Source organism: Phocoena sinus, chromosome 5 (genome assembly GCF_008692025.1).
Source record: "Phocoena sinus isolate mPhoSin1 chromosome 5, mPhoSin1.pri, whole genome shotgun sequence".
NCBI classification, from domain to species: Eukaryota; Metazoa; Chordata; class Mammalia; order Artiodactyla; family Phocoenidae; genus Phocoena; species Phocoena sinus.
The window spans coordinates 130,680,475-130,693,706 of NC_045767.1; the positions used below are offsets into that span (position 1 = coordinate 130,680,475).

At 36.4% G+C, this 13,232-nt stretch overlaps 1 protein-coding gene across 2 annotated transcripts in view; it reads left to right on the plus strand.

The window, feature by feature from the left end:
- SNCA (synuclein alpha) overlaps positions 1-13,232 on the plus strand; it is a 133,088-nt gene that overhangs the window by 13,121 nt on the left and 106,735 nt on the right. For both annotated transcript variants that reach the window (XM_032633569.1, XM_032633570.1), the window contains exon 4: positions 7,558-7,700. In XM_032633569.1, coding sequence (XP_032489460.1) covers positions 7,558-7,700 — 143 coding nt within the window. The remainder of the gene's footprint in view (positions 1-7,557; positions 7,701-13,232) is intronic.

Consider the following 13,232-nt stretch of genomic DNA (forward strand, 5'->3'; position numbering starts at 1 on the left):
AAACAATGGGAACTATGAACCTGCAGGCTGTGAAAAGGAGACTCCAAACACAGTAAGTTAAGCAAAATGAGAAGACAGAGAAATACGCAGCAGATGAAGGAGCAAAGTAAAAACCCACCAGACCAAACAAATACAGGGGTAATAGGCAGTCTACCTGAAAAAGAATTCAGAGTAATGATAGTAAAGATGATCCAAAATCTTGGAAATAGAATGGAGAAAATACAAGAAATGTTTAACGAGGACCTAGATGAACTAAAGACCAAACAATGATGAAAAACACAATAAATGAAATAAAATATTCTCCACAAAGAATCAATAGCAGACTAACTGTAGCAGAAGAACAGATGAGTGACCTGGAGGATAAAATAGTAGAAATAACTACCGCAGAGCAGAATAAAGAAAAAAGAATGAAAAGAATTGAAGACAGTCTCAGAGACCTCTGGGACAACATTAAACACAACAACATTCGAACTACAGGGGTCCCAGAAGAAGAAGAGAAAAAGAAAGGGACTTAGAAAATATTTGAAGATATTATAGATGAAAACTTCCCTAATATAGGAAAGCAAATAGTCAATCAAGTCAAGGAAGTGCAGAGAGTCCCATATAGGGTAAATCCAAGGAGAAACACGCCAAGACACATATTAATCAAACTATCAAAAATTAAACACAAAGAAAAAATATTAAAAGCAGCAAGGTAAAAGGAACAAATAACATACAAGGGACTCCCCATAAGGTTAACAGCTGATCTTTCAGCAGAAACTCTGCAAGCCAGAAGGGAGTGGCAGAACATATTTAAGTGATGAAAGGGAAAAACCTACAACCAAGATTACCCAGCAAGGATCTCATTCAGATTGAACAGAGAAATTAAAATTTTACAGACAAGGAAAAGCTAAGAGAATTCAGCACCACCAAACCAGCTTTACAACAAATGCTAAAGGAACTTCTCTAGGCAGGAAACACAAGACAAGGAGAAAATCTAAAATAACAAACCCAAAACGATAAGAAAATGGTAATAGGAACATACATATTGAAAACTACCTTATATGTAAATGGATTAAATGCTCCAACAAAAACTCATAGACTGGCTGAATGGATACAAAAACAAGACCCGTACATATGCTGTCTACAAGAGACCCACTTTAGACCTAGGGACACACAGACTGAAAGTGAGGGGATGGAAAAAGATATTCCATGCAAAATAAAAAGAAAGCTGGAGGAGCGATTCTCAGATCAGACAAAATAGGCTTTAAAATAAAGACTATTACAATAGACCAAGAAGGACACTACATAATGATCAAGGGATCAATCCAAGAAGAAGATATAACAGTTGTAAATATTTATGCACCCAACATAAGCTAACAGCCATAAAAGGGGAAATCGACAGTAACACAATCATAGTAGGGGACTTTAACACCCCACTCTCACCAATGGACAGATCAAAATGAAAAGAAATAAGGAAACACAAGCTTTAAATGACACATTAAACAAGATGGACTTAATTGATATTTATAGGACATTCCATCCAAAAACAGCAGAATACAGTTTCTTCTCAAGCACCCACAGAACATTCTCCAGGATATATCATATCTTGGGCCACAAATCAAGCCTTGGTAAATTTAAGAAAACTGAAATCATATCAAGTATCTTTTCTGAACACAATGCTATGAGACTAGATATACATTACAGGAAAAAAAACTGTAAAAAGTATAAACACATGGAGGCTAAACAATACGCTATAAATAACCAAGAGACCACTGAAGAAATTAAAGAGGAAATCAAAAAATACCTAGAAACAAATGACAATGAAAACACAATGACCCAAAACCTATGGGATTCAGCAGAAGTAGTTCTGAGAGGGAAGTTTTTAGCAATACAGTCCTACCTCAAGAAACAAGAAACATCTCAATTAAACAACCTAACCTTACACCTAAAGCAATTAGAGAAAAAAGAACCAAAAAAACCCCAAAGTTAGCAGAAGGAAAGAAATCATAAAGATCAGATCAGAAATAAATGAAAAAGATATGAAGGAAACAGTAGCAAAGATCAATAAAACTAAAAGCTGGTTCTTTAAGAAGATCAACAAAATTAATAAACCATTAGACAGACTCATCAAGAAAAAATGGGAGAAAACTCAAATCAGTAGAATTAGAAATGAAAAAAGAGAAGTAACAACTGACACTGCAGAAACACAAAGGATCATGAGAGATTACTACAAGCAACTATCTGCTAATAAAATGGACAACCTGGAAGAAATGGACAAATTCTTAGAAAAGCACAACCTTCTGAGACTGAACCAGGAAGAAATAGAAAATATAAACAGATTAATCACAAGTGATGAAACAGAGACTGTGATTAAAAATCTCCCAACAAACAAAAGCCCACGACCAGATGGTTTCACAGGTGAATTCTATCAAACATTTAGAGAAGAGCTAACATCTATCCATCTCAAACTCTTCCAAAATATAGCAGAGGGAGGAACACTGCCAAACTGATTCTACGAGGCCACCATCACCCTGATACCAAAACCAGACAAAGATACCAAAAAAAACTACATCCAATATCACTGATGAACACAGATGCAAAAATCCTCAACAAAATACTAGCAAACAGAATCCAACAGCACATTAAAAGGATCATACACCATGATCAAGTGGGATTTATCCCAGGAATGCAAGGATTCTTCAATATACGCAAATCAATCAATGTGATACACCATATTAACAAATTGAAGGATAAAAATCATATAATAACCTCAATAGATAAAGAAAAAGCTTTTGACAAAAGTCAACACCCATTTTTAAAAACTTTCCAGAAAGTAGGCATAGAGTGAACTTACCTCAACATAATAAAGGGCGTATATGACAAACCCACAGCCACCATTGTTCTCAATGGTGAAAAACTGAAACCATTTCCACTAAGATCGGGAACAAGACAAGGTTGTGCCCGCCCATTCTCCCCACTATTATTCCACATAGTTTTGGAATTTTTAGCCACAGCAATCAGAAGAGAAAGAAATAAAAGGAGTCCAAATCAGAAAAGAAGAAGTAAAGCTGTCACTGTTTGCAGATGACATGATACTATACATAGAGAATCCTAAAGATGCCACCAGAAAACTACTAGAGCTAATCAATGAATTTGGTAAAGTAGCAGGAAACAAAATTAATGCACAGAAATCTCTAGCATTCCTATATACTAATGATGAATAATCTGAAAGAGTTATTAAGGAAACACTCCCATTTACCATTGCAACAAAAAGAACAAAATACCTAGGATTAAACCTACCTAAGGAGACAAAAGACCTGTATGTAGAAAACTCTAAGACACTGATGAAAGAAATTAATGATTCAAACAGATGGAGACATATATACCATGTTCTTGGATTGGAAGAATCAACATTGTTAAAATGACTGTACTACCCAAAGCAATCTACAGATTCAATGCAATCCCTTTCAAACTACCAATGGCATTTTTCACAGAACTAGAACAAAAACTTTCACAATTTGTATGGAAACACAAAAGATCCCAAATAGCCAAAACAGTCTTGAGTAGGAAAAACGGAGCTGGAGGAATCAGGCTCCTGGACTTCTGACTATACTACAAAGCTACAGTAATCAAGACACTATGGTACTGGCACAATAAAAGAAATATAGATGAATGGAACAAGATAGAAAACCCAGAGATAACCCGCGCACATATGGTCACCTTATGCTTGATAATGGAGGCAAGAATATACAATGGAGAAAATACAGCCTCTTCCATAAATGGTACTGGGAAAACTGGACAGCTACATGTAAAAGAAGGAAATTACAACACTCCCTAACACCATACACAAAAATAAACTCAAAATGGATTAAAGACATAAATGTAAGGCCAGACACTATAAAATTCTTAGGGGAAAACATAGGCAGAACACTCTATGACATAAATCACAGCAAGATCCTTTGTGACCCACCTCCTAGAGAAATGGAAATAAAAACAAAAATAAAAATGGGACCTAATGAAACTTAAAAGCTTTTGCACTGGAAAGGAAACCATAAACAAGACAAAAAGACAACCCTCATAACGGGAGAAAATATTTGCAAATGAAGCAACTGACAAAGGATTAATCTCCAAAATATACAAGCAGCTCATGCAGCTCAATATCAAGAAAAACAACCCAATCCAAAAATGGGCAGAAGACCTAAATAGACATTTCTCCAAAGAAGATATACAGATTGCCAACAAACACATGAAAGGATAGTCAACGTCACTAATCATTAGAGAAATGCAAATCAAAACTACAAAGAGGCATCACCTCACACCTTTTAGAATGGGCATCATCAGAAAATCTACAGACAATAAATGCTGGAGAGGGTGTGGAGAAGAGGGAACCCTCTTGCTCTGTTGGTGGGAATGTAAACTGATACAGCCACTATGGAGAGCAGTATGGAGGTTCCTTAAAAAACTAAAAATAGAACTACCATGTGACCCAGCAATCCCACTACTGGGCATATACCCTGAGAAAACCATAATTCAAAAAGAGTCATGTACCACATTGTTCATTACAGCACAGGACATGGAAGTAACCTAGGTGTCCATTGACAGATGAATGGATAAAGAAGATGTGGCACATGTATACAATGGAATATTACTCAGCCATAAAAGAAGCAAAATTGAGTTATTTGTAGTGAGGTGGATGGACCTAGAGTCTGTCATACAGGGTGAAGTAAGTCAGAAAGAGAAAAACAAATACTGTATGCTAATACATATATATGGAATCTGAAAAGAATAAATGGTTCTGAAGAACCTAGGGCCAGGACAGAAATAAAGATGCCGACCTCAAGAATGGACTTGAGGACACGGGGAGCGAGAAGGGTAAGCTAGGACGAAGTGAGAGAGTAGCATTGACATATATACACTAGCAAATGTAAAATAGATAGCTAGTGGGAAGCAGCTGCATAGCACAGGGAGATCAGCTCTGTGCTTTGTGACCACCTAGAGGTGTGGGACTGGGAGGGTGGGAGGGAGACGCACGAGGGAGGAGGTATGGTGATATATGTATATGTATAGCTGATTCACTTTGTTCTACAGCAGAAACTAACAACATTGTAAAGCAATTATACTCCAGTAAAGATGTTAAAAAAATTAATCATCAAATAAAGAAAACAAGTATTCAGCTTATGTTTGCTCTGTTCCAATCCAAGATATATATAAACTGCCCTCTCGGGACCTTCTGTAAATGGCATGTTATGAAGCATTATTTTTTATAAGAAATGGATATCAGACAGTTGTAGACTATGCTGTATGAAGGGAGCTTATGTAGAGTAACAACTTTCCATTTTAATAGTTGAAGGAGAATCCATGTGGTTGAGAAAGCAGATAACCACATTTTAAGGTTCAGAGCCTGTGGTAAAAATTAAAGAATACAGCTAATACTACCATCTAATGGAGGCTGTGGAGATGCGCTGCAAGGATAACTGTTGACAAAGTCAGAATTTTTGAGTCTTCTCCAGAATGACAAAATGTAAACATGGGTTTTGGGGTTCGTGTGTGTATTTGTGTGTGTGTGTACATGCACGCACGTATGTGCATGCTGGAGGTGGAGAGACATACTGGGCAAGGAACAATTATGGTGCAAAACAACAGTTCAGTAGTAAAGATACACCTAAAATTTTATGGGATCACAGGAGGAGGAACAAGGACATTTGTTGGGAGGGGAGGTTTTTAACATGGAGGTTGACATTTGAGGTGGGTTTTAACAAAGGAGTTCGAGGTCAGTGAATAAGCCACTAGATAAATCAAGTCTAACAGAAATCTTTTAAAATGTGTGTGTCATTGCTATACGTAAACTCTGCCATTTTGTAATGTAACTAATTTACTTATTCTTACAGTGATAAAATCTAATAAGCTTATAATGAAGTACAAAGTACATTTTACTGTGCAGTTTATGTGCATTAAGTGTATATGTATGTAAATCTAGAATTATAAAAATAAACTTTTGTGGCTGGCAGAAAAGTGAATCTGTAAAAAGATCAAAATTTATATTTGTCTTTGAGATTTTGTAACAAGAAATGTTCATTTTCAAGTAAAATTTTCTATTCATGTTCTTAGAAAAGAAAAAAATGAAAACTTAGCGCCCATCATTCACTATTTTTAAAGCATCAACATTCTGTAAATGTTTAAAAACATGAGATTTCCAGTACAGCTTTTCACCGGCATTTAAACTGAACTTTGCATTGAGAATAGCCACGACTAGTTAGCAGGCATCAACCATATCACCTGTTGTGAACTCTTCCTGGTTTTAGACTCTAGGGTCACATCTGCTTCCCCACATTGCCTGGACTGAGGAGTGAGGGTCTTTGTCCTTACAGCCTCTTCAGCTTCCTTGACCTACATAGTGTTTTCAAAACCCAGTTGTTTTGTCCACACGATTACTGTTTAATCACTGGCCTCTCCCAACTGGTGACATGAAATCTGTACAATAATCATGTGACTAGCACATAACACTTAACAGCTAACATAGTGCAACTCATCGGATTCCTCAGAAAAGAAGGCAAACGTTACATAGATATAGGTAAGAATGCAAGACCAAGGCTTTATGAGTATAAATGTTATAAAGTTTAGGTGAAGGGTTGTTTTGTTTCTCTGTTGACCTTGAAATTGTTAACAGTGCAGAATCTCATCTTTTACCTCTTTAACATAAAACTCTTCATTTAATTGCAACAAACTTTTTAATTGCAACTTCCTTTATTTGATATTTGTATGGAGGTAATATAGAAAGATTAAATCAACAGTTATATCAGATATAGTCTTAGAGAATTTTTGATGTGAGATTAAATCTCTTCTAAGTCTAATCCCGAACTGTTTATACCCTCTTAAAATTTTAACTTATTTTTAAAAACCTACTGAATCACCATATTATATTTTTTTAATGAAAAGAAATTGTAAGTGTGCTCAACAAACCATTTCATTTTCATACTTTATGTCTAGCTCTTTTGTTCCCATTAAAATGGTTGAAAATCAATCTCATCACTAAAACCCCTTCTGTTTCAACTATCTGACGTTTCATAAAAGGATCAAAGTTCCTTCGTAAGCTTCCCTTACTCTATTGTTTATTTCTGATGGTAACGTGTGAGAGCACATACGTGTTCTGTGACTCAGAAGTTGTGATGAAACAAACATCCTGAGTGAGATGGAAGAATTGGCATTGAAATTGAAATAAATTTCATGCTAAGTTTGATACAACTGCCCCTGTAAGCATCGCTTGCTGTAAACTTTCCTTAATAAAAAGTAAACCAAACGGAAATTGCTTATGGTTCTAAATTTTTGATCATTAAGCTTGAAACACCTCTTAATATCTGCATGATTACAACAGACTATCTTAGCAAAGATTCTGTTGATATGTTTGGCTAAGCCACGCTCACTTAGAAATCTTGGTAGCTTTTATTTCTTCTTACTCTTTAGTTATCTACGTGTGCAAATATAGGCCTCTAGAAGTTGATGTCTAGTGGAAATGAAATTATTTTAAGTGGCGATCGGTCTATCATCCCTTAATCTGTCATTCTTGATTTATTCCAGTGGCTGAGAAGACCAAAGAGCAAGTGACAAATGTTGGAGAGGCAGTGGTGACAGGGGTGACTGCAGTAGCACAGAAGACAGTGGAAGGAGCAGGGAGCATTGCAGCTGCCACTGGCTTTGGCAAAAAGGATCAGTTGGGCAAGGTACGGCTGTGTACATTTTTTTGTTTTATATGTAAGCTTGTGGATCACGGTGAGTTTTCAGGCAAGGCACTAGGCAGGAATAAGATGCTTACTTGTGGGAGGGCTGACTGACCTTCCCTCATAAAAAAGTACTACCTTTATATGTGTATTCTTTTTGGAGGTATTCACCCAGATAAATGCCATGAAAATTGTACAATAATCATGATTGTTTTATTTTCCGGAAAAAAGTTAATGAAATGGACAGTTTAACAAATACCCAAAAGAACAGTGACATTCAGAAAGAATGGGTGCTTTTATGTTAGCTATGAATCTTGGAATTTCTCTTTGTTGGAATATAGCAAATGCTTTGTGCCCGATCTCTAAATGTTCAAAAGTGAAGATCTTTTACTTGATTTCTTTATAGTGACATCATCTCTTATTAAAGGGCAGATTTGCTTATTGCGTAACAGTTCATTGCCAAATATACGTCTGTGGAAACTGAGAGACTTAAACTATGTTACCAACCAGAGATCATTGTTTTGGGGTGGTTTTTCAGTTCTCAGAAGAATTCTGACTTCGCCTTTCTTGACAAATATGAGACTCTAGGAAGATTATTCAAGAGTTATTATGACTTTCATTTTAAACAAGTAAGCAATAGAAAATGAAGTGTCAACTGGAAGATGAAATTTTACAAATTTCCTGACCACAACAGCAGAATGATTCTTTTTTTAACTGAAGTGCAGTTGATTTACAATGCTGTGGCAATCTCTGCTGTACAGCAAAGTGACTCAGTTATATCCATAAATACATTCCTTTTTAATCCTCTTCTCCATTATGGTTTATCCCAACAGATTGGATATAGTTCCCTGTGCTCTAGAGTAGGACCTTGTTATTTATCCATTCTTAATGCGTTAGTTTTCACTTACCAACCCCAGACTCCTAGTGCATCCCTCTCCCTCCCCCCCTCCCCCTTGGCAACCACAAGTCAGTTCTCTATGTCTGTGAGTCTGTTTCTGTTTTGTAGATGGGTTCATTCGTGCCATATTTTAGATTCCACGTATAAGTGATATCATATGGTATTTGTCTTTCTCTTTCTGACTTACTTCACTTAGTATGATAATCTCTAGTTACATCCATGTTGCTGCAAATGGCATTATTTCGTTCTTTTTTATGACAGAGTAGTATTCCATTGTATATAGGTACCACATCTTCTTTATCCATTCATCTGTTGATGGACATTTAGGTTGTTTCCATGTTTTGGCTATGGTGAAGAGTGCTGTTATGAACGTAGGGGTGCATGTAATATTTTTGAATTATAATTTTGTCTGGGTATATATGCCCAGGAGTGGGATTGCTGGATCATATGGTCATTCTATTTTTAGTTTTCTGAGGAACCTCCACACTGTTTTCCATAGTGGCTGCACCAACTTACATTCCCACCAACAGTGCAGGAGGGTTCCCTTTTCTCCACACCCTCTCCAGCATTTGTTATTTGTAGACTTTTTAATGATGGCCATTCTGGCTGGTGTGAGGTGATACCTCATTATAGTTTTGATTGGCATTTCTCTAATAATTAGTGATGTAGAGCACCTTTTCATGTGCCTACTGGCCATAGATCTTCTTTGGAGAAATGACTATTAAGGTCTTCTGCCCATTTTTTGATTGGGTTGTTTGTTTTTTATTGTTGTTGTTGAGTTGTATGAGCTGTTTGTATATTTTGGAGATTAAACCGTTGTCAGTAACATGATTAGCAGCAGAATGAGTTTTGCTTTTTCCCTGCCATAGTGCCTCCTTGCTATTCCTTGAACATATCAAGCATACCCTTGCCTTGACTCTTCCCACTGTCTGGAAAGCTCTTCCCCAAGATTATACACTTGCCTCATTCCCTCATCTCCTCAGGTCTTTACTAATCAACAGCTTCTCAGTGAGGCCCTCTCTGACCTATTTAAAATTGGAACCATTCTCCTCATCTCTGGTATTCCTGATTTCCCTACTCTTTCTTTCTTTTTTTTTTTTTGGCCAAAGCATTTATCACCTTTAAAAATAATAGCTAACTTATTTTAATGCATATCATTTATTTTATTTCTCCCATTCTGAAATGTAAGCACCACGAAAGTAGAAGATATTAGTTTGTTCACTGTTATTTCACAAGTGTCTAGAAGAGTGCCCTGACACATAGGAGACAATTAAGGAATATTTATTACATTAAGAAGGGAAAGAAGGAAGGAAATCAGTGATAAGACAGTGACTTTTATTTCTGTGTCTTTAGTAAATATGTGTGTACTATAGCAACCATGGCTCTTCAACCATCCAAAAGTTATCATCAAAATGTTTTGGAATAGATATCCTGAAAGCTCTAAGAAAGTATCTTTATTTGCTGACAGACTACTCTGGATCGTTTCCACTCCATGTAATCCTATGTAGCAGGCCTATCTTGATGGATCATTAAAACATCAATGAAAAGGAAGGACTGAAAACCTGTGACATACTGAGATTTTATCACGTGTAGTTACATTGTCTGGAACAATTGATGCTACTTCTGGAAAATCTGGACTGGACTTCCAGTGAAGTTCTTCAGCTAATACTTGAATGTATGGTTGATGATAGTAGTATTCCTTTGTACAGACTATGCTTTTCAAGCTATCTTATTACTCATGCTAATAATTATAGTATTTCCTATTTCCATCTGAAATTATAATTCTATGTATAGCTTTATTCCATTTCCAAAGTTCAGAGGGTCCCTCAGATTTTAGCACAAACGCAGTTAATGTGTTTTGTGTCCCAGATCCTTGCCAACATCATAGAAATTATGGACCCTCTTCCCAGAAAAATGTACACTCATATACATACACCAAAGGGCTTAGTGGGATCATGGAAGCCCATCAACAGACAGAGCCCATGATTTAGATCAGTTTCCTGATTGTACAAATGAGGAAATTTACAGAGGGGAAGTAAGCAGTCCAAGGTCACATAGCCAATTGTAATAGCCTGGGTACCAGCAGAGGTCTTCCATCTACTAAGGTCATTTCTCCAACCCCTCCCTCAAAATTTACCTTGCTTTTGGTTTTTCATAAATGAAATTTGGACAACCAGGTTTAACTGGGAAAATTCTTTACTTCAGAATATTAAGAAACCAGGGAAGCATGTACCGTCTGCATCACACCCTCATTTAAGGTGTACAATGTGAATTGCAAATAAGGCATGAAAATGTTTCATTTCTTACAAAATTGGGCTTGCTTTTTACCTTTCTAAAAATATTGCTCTTTGTTTTAATGTTTTTTAAAGCAGAAATCTAAATGATGTGACAAAATTAACCATTTGGAGATATTTCTCTTGTGGGTACTTTTAGGGTCTTACAAATTTCTAATATGAAAATGAAGCCATAAACCTAGAAATTACAGCATAGTTGTAGCAAAAAAAAATTGAACTGGGAGTTTAAATGGCTGATTTTCATCCCTGCTCTGTCACGAACAGGCTCAATGACCTTTTGAAGATCTCATAAGACTCTTTCTTGTATAATGAGGAATATACAAGAAAATTGTTAAATCCCAATTTAGCAATAAAGTTCTGAGTTTCTGTAGTAATTCAAGGAAGATGCTACTAAACTTTCATTTTGGCCACATCTACAGGATGCCCCAGATTCCCGAATTTAAACAAAATTGTTGAATTTGTTCGTTATGAAATTTGAAATAATTTAATCCTTCAAACTCTTATCAAAGTGATGCTGGTGAATGGCAATAAGTACTTCATTGTTGCTTTAACCACTTGTTTATGACCCCATTTTGACACTCATTATTCATTGAAGAAATAATGCTTGCTCACTGTGTGCCAGAAACTTTGCAAGATATTGAGGTTAAAATGATAAGAAAACCATACAGTTTTTCTCTTCATTGTGCTTATAGTCTAGTGACAGAAATCAGTAGTAATCATCTAATCACCACACAATAAGTGTGTAGTTATAAACTGTGATAAATGCAATGGAGTACATACATAATGCCAAGAATATCTAACTAGAGACTTGACCCAGCTACTGCAGGGTAAGGGGGAGGGGGAGGCAATACAAAGGCTTCCCTGGGGAAGTGATGTTTGAACTGAGATCCAAAAAAATGACTAGCAATGTTCAGAAGTGAGAGTTAGAGGAAAAGGATTCCAGGCTAAAGCATCAGCAAGAGGAAATCTAACGTGGTAGGAGGGGAGCATGGCCAATCAAAGAGGACAGCTGGGACCAGAGAAAATAAGGATGTAGCCGGGCCACGTCACAGTTGGCCATGATAAAGACATTGTTCTTTGTTCTAAAAATAAAGGAACTTATTAAAGCATTTTAAACACTTAATCTGGATGTCAGGTTATAAATTTGCCTGTGGAAATGATGTCTCTGCCTGTAGGGTGAGAAACAGATCAAAAAGAGGAAAGAGAGGAACCCAGGGACCAGTTAGCAGGCTATGATAGAAAGAGGAGATGATTGTGAATACCAAGGTGTTGGTGAGGGAAAAAGAAAGAAATGGATTAATTCAAGGGCTACACAGGAAGTATTATCAACGAGATTCAGTGATGCATTTCTCAGGGCTTGGTGGAAGAGGAATGTGATAAGCAGGGCTACTAGGTGTTAGCTTGTTGAAGTGGATTCGTGGCTGTGCCATTCTCTTGGTCATTGGTTTCTCCCTTTGAATATCAGGAACACTGCAAAAGGACTGGCTGCATTGGTGTTCAGCCCGTATGCCCTTTGAGGGCATTTGGCCCGTCATTCCCAGATTGATGAGGGGACAAATCTTTCCTTTCTCCCTCCCTCCCTTCCTTCCTTCCTTCCTTCCTTCCTTCCTTCTTTCCTTCTTTCCTTCCTTCCTTCCTTTCTCTTTTTCTTTCTTTCTTTCTTTCCTTTCTTTCCTTTCCTTCTTTCTCTCTCTTTTTCTTTCTTTCCTTCTTTCTTTCTTTTCTTTCTTTCTTTCTTTCTTTCTTTCTTTCTTTCTTTCTTTCTTTCTTTCTTTCTTTCTTTCTTTCTTTCTCTTTCCCTTCCTTCCTTCCTCCCTCCCTTTCTCTTTTCTTTCTTTCCTGCCTTTTGTGTTTTCTTGTGTTTTTTTTAAACCAAGAGGTCTAGTACTCCTTCCTTTCCTTTCCTTCTTTCTCTCTCTTTTTCTTTCTTTCCTTCTTTCTTTCTTTTCTTTCTTTCTTTCTTTCTTTCTTTCTTTCTTTCTTTCTTTCTTTCTTTCTCTTTCCCTTCCTTCCTTCCTCCCTCCCTTTCTCTTTTCTTTCTTTCCTGCCTCTTGTGTTTTCTTGTGTTTTTTTTAAACCAAGAGGTCTAGTACTCCTTTTTATTTTTCTCTTTCTATCTGCTAAATTCATCTCTTCGGGAATGCTTGTTCTGGTGTACTCATCTCTTTTTGATGAGAGGTATGACCACAGACACCTAAGTGTTTTTGTGAATTTGAGCATATGAATGAAGCCAGTAATAATTTCTAATTATAAGATACTAGATTAAAGGACAAATAAGATGTCCCGAATTTTAAGAATTTTTTGTAATCAAGTATTATTAGCTTCTTTATTTAATACATCAGA